Here is a 17,191-nt window from a genome sequence, read left to right on the forward strand (position 1 = left end):
TCAGTCTTATGGGCATTTAGGAAAATATGAAAGGACATAGTCTGTACTTGGATCGGTACCTTATGTGATTTCAAATATAGTGACCTTCAAAATTAAATAAACATGCACACATGCACGCAAATGGGATTCATTATAAATGCTCCCACAATGTATGGGAAGATATAAAGCTGAGTAGCTGTTAATCATAGGGCATTAGGGCTGGAGATGAAGGCTGTCAGCTTTGCAAATGTATTCATCTTATTGACTAATATTCAGTGTAAAGTGAATCTCTTTGGGTTTTAAAGTTGTCAGACGAAAAAGACGTGATTATATGACCTTGTGCACCGAAAAACTGCAGTAGTCATTTTTTCAGAGCTTTCAGGTCGATGAACTTCAAGAAGAATTTAGATTATAATTAAAGTCTGCAGGTAAATAAATAATTTCAGTCAGATTAATGAACTAATTGTTTATAGCACGTGCAGATCAAAATCCATATGAGGCATCTGACCAGAAATCTTACTTATTTAAGCCAATTCTTACCTTGAATGTAGATTTATTTCTTTTTTAAATAGTGGCCATAATTTAGAAGATTATTAATATTAATAATCTTGCACTCACTCACTTTCCCCAGGCCACATACATTCAAAAAAATTCTGCCCAAACTTCTAACTTTAACTATTTTAATTGCATGTAAATTTTCCATGTAATTTTGTACCATGTTGTATTTAATGGAATCTGTTCAAATGAAATCTGCTCGAATGGTGTACATTCAGTTTATACCGAGCACATTTTCTTTAATATATATCAACCATTAATTTTATATATCTCAGTCGCAAATTTACTCAGAATTATTGCTTCGTGTTTATTGAGGGTGATATATCATTTTATATCTGATATAACAAAAAAGCCCATTCCCTTCTGAAAAAGTAAGAAATACCTGATGGGTCACTCACTATATATTATTTCTTTATTATATTTATTATATCTCTAGGACATTTCTCTAACCTGGACTTTAAAAAACTGGAAGTCACTTGAAGCTTAGGTGGGCGCCGAATGATCCATTGGAAAGCTGTCTACATTTTGATGTGTACATTAGGCAAAGTAAGCCTTCGATGAAGGGCCTGACAGTATGTATGTGGTGCACTTTGAGCTGTAATGAGAACTGGGCGAGCCAAATATGACCAATGATGTCATAACCAATCACAGCAGAGCGGCCCTCCCATTGCCTAACAACCTAGCAACCAATTAAAATGCAGCCTTCTTCCGCCTATTTAAAAATATCCTCTGTGGACCCGCCCCTCCCTGCTGTGTGCACTTCCTCGTTGTTATCCCCGTTACTAGGGTGACCGCTAAGCTCTGTAAGCGGTTGGTGGAGACCGTGTGACATAAGAGCGTTATCGGGAATTCCTCTCCCCTCGGGGCTCCGTGTGACGGCAAAAGGAGGTAGCTTCAGTTAATGCCGGGAGAAAGCAGCACGCATTTTATACACGTGAGGCGCTAAAGTTTCCCAGGTTTCCTGAACGTGTATTCATCCGAGCGCAGCTCCGCAGATGAGGAAGATGTGTCTGTGCGGAGTTTAGACTTTAATGAAATGACAAAAGTTAGAGAAGAGATACCATGGTCGTTAGAATCTTCTTCTTCTCTGGTTCCTGCTTATAGGCACAACATCTGAGATCTGTACTGACCTGATCAAGGAGGACTTAAAAGTAAGTGTCACAGTGAAAACATAAATTAATCCCTCTGTTTCCACACCAGTAACAGGAACATGTGATCTTATGCGGTATCTCTATAATTTAAGTAGGATGTCAAGCCATTATATTTATATTACGTTTTACGTCAGTAAGGACTTCCTAAATAAAGACCTTAAATGCCTGTTTAGAGGGAGACTGTGTTTTAAAAGTATTGATTTTTGATCATCTAGGAATTTAAGGGACGGCAAAGCGTGTGTGTCTATCCTAATATCAGACATTATCTTTACCGTAACTCCAATTATTAACTTCTTTGCCTCTAATTTCTACTTTTCTTTGTGTCTTTGCTACTTTTTAGTTGATATGTGAACTTTATGTGTTTATGTTTTGGTAAAATGAAAGCTGCAAAATGACTTCTCTCATGCATGTTTATGATTTTGTTGTCCAAGCTGGAACCTGACTAACAAGTTAAACAACTATACAGCATATTTAGTTTGAACCTTCTTTGTTTTGCTCCAGGAGCTCTTTGAATGCAGGCTGCAAAGGTTTATATTTTAAACTAAAAGCGTGCAGCCTTCCCCTAAAGAGAGCTTTGAAACTTCACAGCCATATGACAAACTTCACATGACTGGGGCATTGAGGACTTTTTTTTCTGTTTTTCCTGAACTCAGAGTTAGGGTCACATCATACTTTTACATTAGGAGTTACAACATGTTGTTATTTTTTGTTATGCAACTCTGTTTATGCACCTTCGGTATGCACTGTATTGAATCTCACTATCTACCATATTCTCTGGTGAGTCTCTTGGCACCCCACTACAGGTCAAGCTGACCTTGTCAAGGAGGTTTGCCATACAAGGGATCAGTGACGGTGTGTGGACACACCGACAGCTCAGATGTCTGTTCCCGAGCTCCTGGGGCTGCTGGCAGGTTGTCTTTAAATAGATAAGCACTTTAGTTGTACACCAGAGAGGGGCTGTGACCTATGAGCAAGGTGATTCTCGAGCCTATCCGTGTCTCAGGGGATGATTCAGCAAAACACTCACCATATGTTATAAGCCATAAGGAAACTCCAGAGGTTTTGATAATGCTATAATCAAGCAAACCTGCTAATAAAATCACAAGGTCCTCAAATATGAACATATGTTATATATTATATAACAATGTTTTGGGGTTTTGTACTTTTGATCAGTTACTGCGTCTCTTTTATATGTAACAACTTAGTGTAAATAAATAGAAATAGTTGTACAATGGCTTTCACAATGCTCTTTTCTCCTCAGAGGGCCCAACATGTTCCCTGATGCACTGGAAGCAGCTGGGTGTGTAGAGGGTCTGTCTCTGCCCTCTCTGCAACCGCTGCCAGAACTGGAGGAAGAGGAAGCAGAGGCTTCATTGGAGAAGGGGCCAAAGAGGCCAGGACGCTACAGGAAAAGCCTTCAGCTTTTAAAGCCCTTCAGGATAAGGCACAAGTAAACAAAATCGACTTTAATTGTATTTGATGACTCTGGTAGCGAGAGAGATGAATGAGAACATAAAGGCAGAGACAGTTTTAAGCTCCTACAGTGACAGATATGTTGAAGTGTAAAGATACACAGACTCTGGAGTACACATTTGCTCTGTTTGGCCCCTCCCTAATGCACTGACTATTCGGGTGTAGCCTGAGGCCATGATAAGGGCTTGCAACATATCCCCCAGCAGCACAGTGCCATGTCTGAGCATATACCCACTGATAACCCCCCCCCCAAACTTCTTTTTCTTTTCACTGCACTCTTAGATTTCTGTGAAGAGCGTGTAAATTACTATCCAAACACAGCCGGCATGATTCACCTTTCATTGACTCTGACTCGAGTCAAAGGCGCCGATTATTTCTCAGAAAACCTATGTCTGTCTGTTCCCCCAGCATAGCGCCTCTGTGTGTGTACCTGTGCTTTTATACATCTCACCTATTTCCACGTCTTCCACTCTATTCCAGGCACCAGCATCCAGTCGATAATGCTGGCCTCTTCTCATTTATGACTCTGCACTGGCTCTCGCCGCTGGCAGTGAAAGCCTACAAGGCGTCCAGCTTGTCTATAGATGATGTGTGGGGACTGTCTTGCCACGAAGCCTCTGCAGTCAACTGCCAAAGGTGAGGTAATTGTGCCAAAGCTGAGGTTTGCCTGATGAAAGGGACCTGCGGTGTTAGGAAGACTCTATTTATTGTTGAAACACAGTATTCCCACAATACTGGAGCCTGGTGAGGCATGAAATAAAAAGGTGAGGTAGGAGTTATTTGAAGGTGTTAGATTTTTACGTTTTCTTTATAACAGTGAAATTTAATATATGGGAACTATCCCCTCTTTTAAAAAAAGGGGACTTTTGAGTGAAATCACAAAGCAAAACTATAATATGCTGTGTACACAGACACTGCATATTGTATACCATATTAATATTGAGTTTTGATGAGCCAAACTGTTTCTTCTGCTTTCTTTCTTTCTTTACAGTCAACAATCTGGGAATTATTTTAAATCAGTCATCTGTGTAGCATACCACTGCGGTAAATACAGGCTAGTATATCTAGCTGGCTGTATTTACCCAGCATCAAATGTGCTGTTCACTCCTTTCTGAACAGCATTTACTAAAATTTGCAGCGTCATTGCACAAAATTATAGCCTTATTCAAGATTTATCTCTTCATTAACAAAGAGAGCGTGAGAATGAGGGTCACAGACAGAGTGTTGGAAACTACTGAAGAACGAACTCCTGTTAAATGGATCTGCCATTTTTTATTTCTTCATTTTTTCTTCTTCTTTGTATTATTATTAACATCCTAGACTACATATGCAACATATATACAAAGGAAAAAAAGAAACAAGAGAAACAACTTTGAACAAGCAGGAAGATTTCGACTGGTCAATACAATTTAGTTATAAATGTTCAAAAACAATACCAGGTCTATAGGGCGATGTGATATTTTTTTTTTTCAGACTGTGAAACTTTGCCTATCTTTGCTTTTATGAAACGGCCTCTCTAAGATGCTCTTTGTATAACCAGTCATGTTATTGAGCCTTCTCTTTTTAGTGCCACTTACTCTTCTAACCTTTTGTTGACCCCTCCCAAACTCTTTTGAGACATGCTGCTGCCGTCAAATTCAAAATAAGCTAATACTTTTTTGTGAAATGGTACATTTTCTCAGTTCAGGTAGTTGATGTTTTCTACAACCAGCTGCAAATAAAATATGGATTCATGAGGTTTGCAAATTACTGCATTATAGGTTGATACATATGCACAAAACTACAGTTTTAGTAGCCTAACCTATAGCATAGATTAACTGGATGGTCTGTAAAATGGATTTCAAAAGGCACCAAAAGGAACTCTATGTTGACTTCCATTTTCAGCCCTTGTAGTTGTTGGTTTCTTTACAAGTGTTGAGTAATGCCAGTGTCATCATTTTAAGTAACATGCAGTCAGCTCACTGCACATGACTGGCATCTTCATTATATGCTCTGATGCTTTAGCTGAAGGAGTGAAAATGAAGTTACTAATTTTCAAATATTCAAATTGCTAATTAACATCTAGTGAAGTTGTAGAGGAGAGTTTCTAATCCATTCTTGGTTAAAATGTGCTTCGGTCACTTGTATAAGTAGATTCTCTTTGTGCTGTAACCCTGAGTTGAGATTGTGTTATTTGTCCAGAGTATCCTGTGGAGCTTGCTGTTTGAGGATGAATTCCACTGATATTATATGTAACTGTACAAGCCTGTTTCAGTCTCGTGGGACAGTATTGTCTCTTTAAAATAAATATCGAGAAAGCCCTTTTGTTAAACCTTGTGAGATTAATTGTGACGAAAACAGAAAATGCAAGTTCACGTTTCATTCAGTGTTATTAGTCAGGGTTTTTGGAGTGATACAGCTGTTACACTCTTGTTTTAGTATTCATAATTATGTACTGTTTTGTGTGTTTGTGCAGCACTTAGTTAAGCTATACCTTGAGACTTAACTGATGAACATCCTGTGTCTGTTTACAATACAAGGACGATGTGATGGGATAAAGGCAGGGGAGTGTTGCTAAGAATGGCTGGGATTACAGATTACCGTGAGAATTTGTGCCTCTCTTAGACAATAATGGCATTAAGTGTGTACCTGTAATGCACAGTGTCTCCCTGTCTCATTCATTAGCTGTCACTGACAGGAGCCAGGCTGGGGCAGACCGTGAGATAAAAGGCCAAACTACAGCTTGGGAAATGCCTCGTAAAGACGCTCTGATTCTATGAATGAACTTAAATGTTTTACATTAAGCTTATTATTTGTGCTACTCAGGGAAAGTAAAACCAGTGGTTTTTTTTCCATTACTGCTGTGACTCAGCAGTAAAAAGGAGAGCGACTATTTGAGGAAGTTCACTCTTGTATCTGGTGACAACTGCGTAGGTTGCCAGTAACGCTTGTTCTGTTTAAAGATCGTGGCTCAGGGCTGAGAGTTTTTGTGCTGCTTTGTGTTTGTTAAAAAGAAGCAGACACGGGAAGCAGCAAAAGAGCACAAAGCCACTGGGTGGGTGTCTGACACAGTTTACATAGCAAGAACATTTACAGAATGGAGATGCAAAAGCACAGATGATAGCAAGACGGGAAATTGGAAAGGCACCCTGGGAGAGTTGACACTTGTTGGTTGCTCAGTGAGGTGCGAACCTTGAATGCTGTGTCCTGTTCAAACACACTCCTGCAACATCAGCTTTGCCTGCCATCTGGCATGCTGAAACGATGGCTGTCAAGAACATTTCACTCCTGTTCGAAAGCAAATAATTCCTGCTTTACAGCCCACACTGTTGCCCTGCTGTTCTCCTTTTCATTTATATGTAGGTACATGTACACACGAGATCTAATATGGTATTTCTAAATACACATGACTTCGGATTTGTGTGATCAGAAGTTTGCATGTGCTCATCATGGGTATAAATATGATGGCAGCTGTTTAGAAATGGCTCAGAGAGACCTCCCCCGCTCGTGTAAATCTACAATTTCCCTTCATAGATCTTGACTGAGTTCCTTGGACTTTCTCATTGTTTTGAATATTGGTCAGTCCTGTCACACAAATGCTATGTATGTGCATATTTTAGCCTGTATGTATACTTTTGTCCCTGTGTGGATTAAATCCATTATAAATTCATACTTGTGCAACCAGTTCTTGCTTTCTAAAGTAATGCTTTAAAAGAACAGTTCAAACTCAGACTCATTAAAATCATTTAAACTCCCAAATTATCTGTAATCTTCTGACCACAATTGTATATTAATTTTTGACAGTAATGGGGGGGGGGGGTTAAAAAAATCTCTTTTTTGTTGTTCTTCCAGTTTAATTTGCTATTCCTCGCTTGGTCCTTTGATTGGATTTAGGAACAGTAGTCTAACTTTCTATGAATCAAACTGTGTCTCTGCAGCATTTGGAGTGCAAATAATTGCAATTCCTTAGATTTAGCACCATTTGACTTCAAGTAGCAATTACCAGGCCGTGCAAGAGTGTAGCGGGTATAATGTTCTGTCTATCTCTGATACGTTTTTAATAAAGTCGTTAGGGTGTTAATTACTTTCTGCAGCTGCTCGACTGCTGCTTTATAGAGTCATTAGCCGTGATGCATTTGGCCAACAAGATATTTACCCACTTCAAATGGCATTATACAGCAATAAAAGTGCATTAGCACATCTTTAACATGTTTGGTAGTACCTTTCTCAGTGCAATTATGTGAAGCGTGATTGTATATTGTAGGTCACCTTTATACTATTATCACCCTAGCTATCTTCAATTGTCTTTTGGGGTTTTTGATTGCATTGATTGCCTTCTATACTGTTTTTATCCTCTATTTTAGGAAGTGCTGATTTTATCCAATTAAAGAAAAAAATATCCAAGAAACATTTGGGCTCTTTACCACCACATTGGATAGCACTGATGCGTGAAAAAAGGGGAAGCAGTTAGAGAGTTATATATATTTAGTTTAGTGAGAATGGACTCATGTTTGGCTGAACTGTGTACTCCTATAGTTTGTCACTATTTGTGATCCTGGGTTTTGGTTCCAGGCTTGAATATTTGTGGCACGAGGAGCTCAAACGAAGCGGGCGAGAGGGGGCATCCCTGACAAGAGTCTTCTGGAGGTTCTGCCAAACCCGTACGCTGGTGGCCGTATTCTCCCTGCTTCTCACAATGGTGGCAGGCTTTGTTGGGCCTGTGAGTACAGTCTAAATCCTTCTTTGCCTTTTATATTTTTTTGCTGATTCAGCTAAAACGCCTTTCAGCATGGTCGCTGGCTTGGAGCCTCAAGTCCATGTATTTTCAGAAAATCACTTTATCCTGTTTCATGCTGGTCTGGAAATTGAAATGAAAACATACTGGGAGATAAAAAAGCCTTAGATACTGAGAGTCATATTAATACCATAGATTAGCTGTTTTGTACCCAGTCACACTTTGGTCCAGATATGCGCAGGGCTTTTTATGTGGCACACTTGTAGCTTTAGATTCCCTGCCAAAACAGCTCTCAGATGATTATCGGAGAACAAACTCAAAGTGTGAATATTTCTAAACATTCCTTATCGGAAAACTGAAAACTGAAGGGTAATTATGTTTGAAGTTCGAAGTCTGTGGCATGTCTGAGTGACTTTCATTGTTCCTTTTGCTCCAAGCTGTTTCTTTTGATGTCTTATGTGCATACTATGTGATTCCTGCTACCCACAACTAATAGCATTAACTGGATTTAGTTCTTAGACAATGACGCATTTGTCTCACATTCTTATGTGATTTTTTTTTCTTTAGTGCATTTAATGACAAAGCCGTTGTATGTATTCTTTCTGCTGTGGAATGAGTTATCGACTAATTTTACTTATCCAGGCTAGCAAAAATATTGCTTAAAAAATGCATTTTGTCATATTTTATTTTGTCCACTTCTAATCAAGTTATGTATGAAATATTTCCTGTGTTTCTGCTTGTTTTTATTCTCTATCTCCTACGTTATCTCTGTCCTTCTTGTTCTCTGTTTTGCCACTGCCATTTTTTCTCTGTGCTTTCCTTTTTTCCTCACTCTTTCCTTTCTGTCACTCTATGTGGGCAGGCTATCCTGGTTAAATCTCTGCTGGAGTATTCCCAGAGCTCAGAGAGCTCTGTGTGGTATGGCCTGTCTCTGGCAGCCGGGCTCTTCCTCATGGAACTGATGCGCTCCTGGTCTCTGGGACTCATGTGGGGTGTCAATTACCGCACTGCAGCACGCCTCCGTGGGGCCGCTCTTACCCTGGCCTTCCACAAGATCCTCCGCCTGCGCAGCACTAAAGACATCAGTCCGGGCGAGGTAGGTGTTGTAACCCTGGAGGGAACTCCTCTTCATATTAAAGAAATCATCCCTCGCTGCAGGGCACCACATGCAGATGATTGAGATGGATTTAATTTCTGCTCTTACACCAGTCCTGCTTAGATTTCGACAAATCCCATAGCCTGAGGGAGGGGAGGCTGTCTAAGATTAGTCATTACTCGGCTTAAGAGGAATCATTGTCCAACAAGTAAATGTGGGAATAAGGATAACTGTATTTATAAAACTGTTTTTGTAGTAATATTTGGAGGAATTTTGACGCAGTGCTTTATGTAAATCACTGTCTCTCTCTACCTAGCTGATCAACATTTGCTCCAGTGACGGCCAGCGGCTCTATGAAGCAGTGTGTATGGGCTGCCTTCTGGCTGGAGGGCCGCTTGTGGGAATACTGGGTCTATCTTACACTGCATTCTTCCTGGGCCCCACGGCTCTGATGGGGTCATCCATTTTCATCATCATTTACCCTGTCATGGTACGACTTTCACTATAACATCTAACCAGAGGCAAAGAATGGAAAACATGGTTGTCTGTCTGTCATTCTTTTTAAAGTGGACCTTTTTTCCGGCTCCTTATTTTTTATTCCTGGACTCTGCTAGACTTGCATGAGTCACAGTTCAAAAAACTGCTTATTTATCTTATACTGTGCCTCGGTTGCAGCACCTCTATTCCTTCTCTGTCTGAAGCAAGCTGTTTGAGCGTTTCTCCTTTTTCTCCCATCCTCCCTGTAAGCCAACTTTTTTTTAAACTCCAAGACAGAGTGGTGTGCTTTAGATGACCGTATTAGGAATATCTGCTCCCTTTGACAAACAAATCCAGCAGCAGAAGAAATTGAAATGGAGCGTTTAGGGCAGACTGAAGCTTTTTGGCTCATGTGGATTACGTGTACATAAATTGACATGATTTAAAATTTTGGTGATGTTTAATATGAGCATCCATCAGTATGACAGTTCATGGATATGAGAGAAAATGACGTAATAGGTCCACTTTAAGATAATGTAATTATAGCAGTTTCAGAAAGTTTTACCAAAAATTACTCACCAGAGAGTTTATTATTGCTGATTCATTCTTTCCAAGTTGATTTTTTTAAAATCTAATTTGGTTAGTTGAAGAAATCGTAACGTCATTAAAGTCTTTAAGTTAATTTAGATTATTGGAGAGCCAAACAGACACTTTTTTAAAAGCATCATAACTCTGTGGCTATCAGTCGCCTGTCAACTTTCTAACTGTTATTTTCAAATTACACTCAATCTGAGCTGTAGTCTGACAGCTAGAGACCCTGCTATTGATGGGGAAGGCGTTTATCACTCTGGTCTCTGGGACAGGCCTGCAGCACAGTTAATGTGATTATGTCTGCTTTCATTTCCTCCCCCGCCACTTATTTCTCCTGTCATCATTTCCCCCGTTCCTGTCTGGACAGATGCTTGCATCGAGGTTGACGGCATATTTCCGCAAGAAGTGTGTGGCAGTCAGCGACCAACGCGTGAGGCTGATGAACGAAATCTTGGGCTGTATAAAGTTCATCAAGATGTATTGTTGGGAAGATGCCTTTGCAAAAAACATTCGCAGTAAGTGACAGTCATGTGACTCAGCAATATATTCTGTGCTCATTTCTTGAATGTGGTGAAGACCTGAGAACTTCGTGCAGGTCAGCATTTTTGAGAATAAAGTGTCACTTCACTTGAACATCTTTTACTCATGCAAATTAGTCACTAAATGAGCGGTTTATCACCTAAAATTAGACTTGTCCTCGTAGCAAACTGGCATGATAACCCTGCCCCTTAATCCATTTCCATTAACCTGCCCTGTTTAAGTGTGCCATTGTCTATAATCAAAGGCAGTTTCAATCCCTGCGCCTCAAGATTAATTTGCAAAGTGTTTGGGGCCCTATGATACCTTAAATGGCTGTCAAGACTGCTCTACTTATTCATGACTAAGCGATGGCCTTTTCTCATGAGGTCCTTGCTCTAGGTCATGGATAAGCATCATTTTCCCTATTTAATCTGCTCCAAATTAGCCAGCTGGGTCTCACTTTCATTGCTGTCCTGTGATTACCTGCTATAATAACAATAATTAATTTGCATTCATTGGTGAATGAGTCTTAAGAGTTACAATGTCAATTCAAATTTACAGTCAGCAATTGTGCCGATGACTCCTCCTTTGTAGTTTATGCAAGAACACACACATCCCAATGGGGAATAAGGACAATGAAGTGACTAAACAAGCCCGTGCAAACGGGATATACAAACATAGACGAGAGGGTCAGGATTCAGGAATTGGACTTGAAAAGTTTTCAAGGATCACCAGGTTTTGAAGCCCCTTTGAAGAGCGAGTCTCTTGTCCTCTCTTGTATCTATTTCTGTGTGCTTGCTATGTTGGTTAGTGACTCTGATTGTGGTGTGGATTGGCTGGCCAACACTTTCACTCGACCCTTACGTCACATTCGCATTCTTTGTGTCTGTCCTTGGTTATTTATCATCTCTGTCTTTCTTATCTCCTCGACAGAAGTGCGGTTAGAAGAGAGGAGCATACTAGAGAGGGCCGGGAACGTCCAAAGCATGACAGTGGGATTGGCTCCTATCACTGTGGTGCTCGCAAGCGTGTGCACTTTCTCCTTACATATGGCCTTAGGTTATGACCTAACCGCAGCTGAGGTATTTATGTATAAAAATCTACAGGTGTGTGACAAGTCAATAGGAAAAACAAATCATAAAGACAATGAATGACAATTATGCTTTGTGCTTTGTATAAAAATACTGAGCCCCCAGAGGATTCTGATTTTCAGATCAAAATGGCAACAAGACAAAAAAAATCTAAGGGACATATTGGGGCAAGGATGGTCCACTGGCTAAATCATTAATAAATGTTGTCCAAAACTGAAGCACTATGGTGTGGTTTTCCTATAATTTGTCACCCATCCGTAGTCAGCATATTAACTGCATATTTATTTAAATTGTAAACTTTTAAGATGCCCACCAAGTCTCTGGTCATGACGAGCACATATACACATTTTAAAGTCAAACTTCATGAATATAAATAAATTATTGAGTTTAACTGTCTCCATCTCTACACATTCCACCTCAGGCTTTCACTGTGGTTGCAGTTTTCAATGCTATGACCTTTGCCCTGAAAGTCACACCACTGGCGGTGAGGTCACTATCAGAGGCTGCTGTTGCAGTCAAAAGATTTCAGGTGAGAAAGATGGACTGGTGTCTTGTAAAAGTGGATAAATGATAATGTTTCATGTAAAGAATAGTGATGTAGCTGTTGATGTCTTCATGTCTTAATAGTATTTTAAGATGTCAAGGTTGATAAAGCATAAATGAACTTAATAATCCATATCTCTTCTCAGAATAAGTACCTTTTTTTTAAAGGTCACACACTAAATTAAACTCACATAGTATGTCAGTAAGGAAGCAGTTTTTAGCCTATTCACGTATCACATCTGACATTTTTTGCTGTTTTCCAAACACGTGATAAAATTCACGTTATTCAGAAAGCCAGCAAGAGTGAAGTAAGCAAACATCTTGGCAAAGGTACACCAGTGTATAAAGCACTAATCTCTAACACGTGAAACTGTGAACATTTGTTCTGTGATCAAGTTCAGGGTTAAGTTCAGAGTTTGTTTAACCTGTTATTAGGAACAGGGCTTTGTTTGTTTTGTTTTTTGGGTGGGCAGAGGGGGTGGGGGTGGTGGTAGGTTTGTTTTGTTTGTTTTGTCTGATTTGTCACAAAGCTAGGACTTTTGCGGTTAGCGGAAAAACTGGAATTTACAAAGGAAAAACAAACAACATAATTACAAAATTGCGGTATAAATTGGGAGATTAATACAAAGCTGAGTAAAAAGCATTTTTTTTTTAAAATATACTTTATTAATCCCCTGTAGGGAAATTACTCTCTGCATTTGACCCATTCACTCAGTAAAGCAGTGGGCAGCCACCAATGTGTAGGGACGATACCTTGCCCAGGGGTACCTCAGGGTAGCCGTTCGGTGGATTTGAACCCCCGACCTTCTGATCATTAGATTTATCCTTGGGTTTTCTGTATTTCAAGTCTTTTTTCTTTTTTTTATAGTCGTTTCTTTATTTTTTCAATTTTTGTAGTACTTAACCTGTTTACCACATGTAAACATGTTTTTAAAAAAGGATTAAACTGCACTTTTGTTTTTCAGGCACTAAAATATTTAAGTAACTATTAAACTGGTCATCACAATGTGTGTTGCCTATAATCCAGCCCACTATGTTTGACTCCACAGAGGCTCTTCATGATGGATGACAGAGAGGAGGTTGTAGAAAAAATGGAGGATCCTGGCAACGCCGTAGAATTTCAGGTTGCCACGCTGGCTTGGGAAAAGGCAAAAGGCAAAAAACCAAACCCGGCTCCCAAGAAGCGAGGAGTAATGAAGCATGTGCTGCGAAGGGAAAAGCTTAGCTTGTACATTTCCACAGAGGATGGCAAAGGAAACAAGGAAAACCCCAATGTGCAAAGTCTCCTCACAAATATGGAGCAGGAGAGTCCACAAAGCACTGTCTCCTCCACTCAAAGCATACGCCCCCCACTGCACAAGACCCTGCACCGAATTAACCTGCGTATAAAGAAGGTAACACCACAAACACATATCAAGTCGATTAGTTATGATTTTTCTCAGTTGTAGTCCTTACATACATGTTACTTACAGTGGTGAATACTCATATTAAACATGACAAAAGGGTCTGCACCTGGGCCCAGTATAAAGATCATTTTAAACAGTGATTCCTACAAGGCTACTTTGGTAGCATTAGAGAATAAAAAAAATGAAGTTGGAAATGAGCTGTGTTCTCTATTTTGCCACTGCTACTAGGGGTCACTGGTTGGAATCTGTGGAGGTGTCGGGAGTGGAAAGAGCTCTCTTCTGTCTGCTCTGCTGGGACAGGTGAGATTCGAGTGAATGCTCAACTAGATGCTCACTTTAGATTTCCTCTTCAGATAACCCAGAATAACTCATGAATAACAACAAGGACAGCTTTTCTTGCTGAAGTTTTCAGTCACACACAATGTCACAGTATAACCTGCAATCTGAAAAGGACTTTTTCAACTATTCTCTCTGCTCCCTACCTTCTGCCTTTGTGTTTTAGATGACTCTGTTAGAAGGAAAAGTTGCTGTCAGCGGTGGCTTCGCATATGTGTCTCAACAAGCCTGGATCCTAAATGATTCTCTCAAGGAAAATATCTTGTTTGGAAATAAGTATAACCCAGACAAGTAAGAATAAGTACTGTATAACCATGTTATAAGTAAAAAAGCGCTAAACCTGCAAATTTATCCCTAACTTTGCATATTTGTTTCCACATTAGATACAGTGCAGTGCTGGAGGCATGCTGTTTACTCCCAGACATTGCAGAGCTCCCATATGGAGACATGACAGAGGTATCTGTCGCTTCTTTTTAACAAAATGTCAGCTCCGAAAACATCGATTTCTCAAATATCATGCCCAGCAGTTTCAGTTTATGCAATAAATTTAATTCAGCCTCAGCACGAGGAGAGTTTTGTGCAAAATGTATTTTTATTTTCTCTTTTTAGATTGGCGAGAGGGGTGCCAACCTGAGTGGAGGGCAGCGTCAGCGAGTGAGCCTGGCGCGTGCACTCTACAGTGAGCGGCCCATTCTTCTCCTGGATGACCCTCTCAGTGCTGTTGATGCCTGTGTGGGCTCCCATATCTTCAGTAAAGCCATTCGGGGGGCCGCTAAAGGCAAAACCATACTCTTTGTAACGCATCAGCTGCAGGTAAGTATTGCCTGTGAAATTCCAATAATTTCCATCAGCATCCTTTTGCAGTTTCTGCTCTTTTAGAATATTTCAGTCCTTTCTGTCAAACTGAGTCTTTCTTGCTTTTTCAACCATGAGAAATGCTGCTTTTTTGCTGGAAAAGCTCCAGCGATCAATTAATAAAAAGTTTAAACCTTCAAAAATCCACAGAATGTCTGCAAAATTAATATCTTGCTCTTTTGCCTCTTTCATGCATTTATCTTTTAGTATCTTCCCGAGTGCGATGTTGTTATTCTGATGAAGGACGGCCAGATTGCTGAGCACGGTACCCATGCGCAGCTAATTGGTAAAGACCGCGACTATGCCATGCTATTCAACAGCATGCAACAGGAGGTAAGGCCAGGGGCACACGAGGAGCAAAGCCAACTCTTTTGAATAAGGCATCTTTGCCCTCACGACACAATAAAACTGAACATTACAAGCTGAATAATTCATAAGCCCAGAAAGGCAGGCCCTGTAGCAAGGAAATGTTAATGCATACAAAGGCTTTTATTATTTATGTGTGCACCGATTTACTGGTGAGCTGCTAAAGACCATGTCACCGATATCTCTGTTTTAATAATGTCCACAATGCCATTGCTATAGCCGTTGTGATTTCTGCTGGTGACATGTGTCAAAACTCTTCCCCCACTCCCCTTTTTTACTCTCAGAATCTGGTGAAAGAGAAACTAAAAAACAAAGAGCAGAGGGTAGGTGGAAATAAGGCTGACAGTGCCACTGATATTGCCAAGGTCGGCCCTAAGATGGAAAGCAAGAAAGGAGGTGAGAAACTCTGCCCGTTTTCATGCTTCTCATGTAAATTGCTGTTTTCCATGAGAATGGTTCATAAGTAACTTCTTTTCTGGCTTTTATATTTAGAACCATTGATGAAAGCTGAAGAGAAAGGCTCTGGTTCAGTCCCGTGGTCTGTTTACGGAGCCTACATCAAAGCAGCGGGAGGCCCAGTAGTCTTCGTCATCAACATCTTCTTCTTCTTTTCCACCACAGGCAGCCTAGCTTTCAGTAACTGGTGGCTGAGCCACTGGATCAGACAGGGCAGCGGGGTGAGTGTAGATGACTCTAGTTTTCTATAATACAGGATTCTCTGTAGTGTGTGTTTGGCTCCCAAAAGAAAAATAACTACTGTGTTTGGATGAGTGTGGCAGCCGACTGAACATTAATCTGGATGTGCATGATTAAAAAAGTAACAGCACCTTGGTAAACTTAATTAAAAACAAGTGTGAGCAGTAAAGAAACAGATGTGCAGCTAAGCAGTTGGTGGCTGCTGTTGAGAAATGTGCTTGGAATGGCAAACACCACCGAACGGACTGATTTTCCTGATTTCTTTTGTGAGCCAAAGTGTGCTTTTCTCAGTTTCATTAGAGACCAAATGGGGAAAAAATGATTTTTTTTGTCAGCCTGTAATTTGTTGCTCCATCTGCCTTCAGAACACATCATTAATCTCGGTGAATGAAACAATAGCGAGCAACAGCATGAGACTCAACCCTCATATTCGGTACTATTCAACTGTTTACATCATCTCCATGGGAGCTGCTTTGTTGCTGAAGACAATCAGAGGGTTAGTGTTTGTGAAGGTAAGCCCCTTTCTTTCACAAGTTTGTAGCCTTAACCACTGATGAACTTTAAAATTGAGTAAAACTTCTACCTTACATCCAGATAGCGCTCCTGCTTGGATGTCTACACTGTCATTTGTTCATGCTCTTATGGATCCAGTGCTATAATTGAAAATGCCAACAGGACAAGTCAGTTTCTCTGTCCACTGTCCTGTCTCCCAACTCTTACAGTGGCTGCATGCATATCAGTCTGTTTCTTTATGAGAAACGGAGACAAAGAAGCAGAGAGAAAGAGCGTGTGAGTGTGCGTCTGTGTGTGTGTGCGTGTGCTTGTCGTGTATTTCAGCATCCCCTCGGGTGTGCGTCCTCATTTTCAAGCTAACCCATCCTGACACTGCACTGCAGAGGTTAGGTCCCCACGTTAATGTGTGCCACTTGAAATTGCTAATTTTTCAAAGATGGCTAATCTTTTTTTTACCTCTAGCTGTGATGAGATCTTTGTGAGTGTTAAATATTCCATTAATAGAATTAATTTGTTCTCTGCTGCCACATGTAATTTCTGTCCAATTGTTGAAATGTCTCATGCGCACTAGGTCATGACCTTTATGTCAGCCTCCCAGAAACTCATTATAAATGAAGATTTGACAGCACTACTCTGTGCATGACAGCTACCCACCACTGTGCACATGCATAGCATATGTAGCATTTATAACACTCGGGCAACATATGTGTTCCACTGTATTTACCCGCTGTGCTTTGAGGTTTAAAACTGTGTCGACTAACAGACAATTTCACTCCAACTGTCTGTTTATCCAAGCAATGAATGTGTCCATACGGTTCCTAAAGTTGTTG

At 40.3% G+C, this 17,191-nt stretch overlaps 1 protein-coding gene across 1 annotated transcript in view; it reads left to right on the forward strand.

Annotated features, from left to right (window-relative positions):
• Positions 1-1,413: 1,413 nt before the first annotated feature.
• wu:fb13g09 (ATP-binding cassette sub-family C member 5) overlaps positions 1,414-17,191 on the forward strand; it is a 28,791-nt gene continuing 13,013 nt past the window's right edge. The window contains exons 1-18 of the mRNA XM_063494463.1: positions 1,414-1,685; positions 2,947-3,135; positions 3,639-3,794; positions 7,710-7,857; positions 8,735-8,968; positions 9,285-9,458; positions 10,404-10,551; positions 11,489-11,637; positions 12,068-12,175; positions 13,239-13,583; positions 13,824-13,895; positions 14,098-14,222; positions 14,315-14,387; positions 14,541-14,744; positions 14,994-15,119; positions 15,437-15,548; positions 15,645-15,829; positions 16,214-16,360. Of these exons, the coding sequence (XP_063350533.1) occupies positions 2,957-3,135; positions 3,639-3,794; positions 7,710-7,857; positions 8,735-8,968; positions 9,285-9,458; positions 10,404-10,551; positions 11,489-11,637; positions 12,068-12,175; positions 13,239-13,583; positions 13,824-13,895; positions 14,098-14,222; positions 14,315-14,387; positions 14,541-14,744; positions 14,994-15,119; positions 15,437-15,548; positions 15,645-15,829; positions 16,214-16,360 (2,685 nt within the window). The 5' untranslated portion in view covers positions 1,414-1,685; positions 2,947-2,956. The remainder of the gene's footprint in view (positions 1,686-2,946; positions 3,136-3,638; positions 3,795-7,709; positions 7,858-8,734; positions 8,969-9,284; positions 9,459-10,403; positions 10,552-11,488; positions 11,638-12,067; positions 12,176-13,238; positions 13,584-13,823; positions 13,896-14,097; positions 14,223-14,314; positions 14,388-14,540; positions 14,745-14,993; positions 15,120-15,436; positions 15,549-15,644; positions 15,830-16,213; positions 16,361-17,191) is intronic.

The sequence above is a fragment of the Pelmatolapia mariae genome, linkage group LG2, assembly GCF_036321145.2.
Source record: "Pelmatolapia mariae isolate MD_Pm_ZW linkage group LG2, Pm_UMD_F_2, whole genome shotgun sequence".
Lineage (NCBI taxonomy): Eukaryota > Metazoa > Chordata > Actinopteri > Cichliformes > Cichlidae > Pelmatolapia > Pelmatolapia mariae.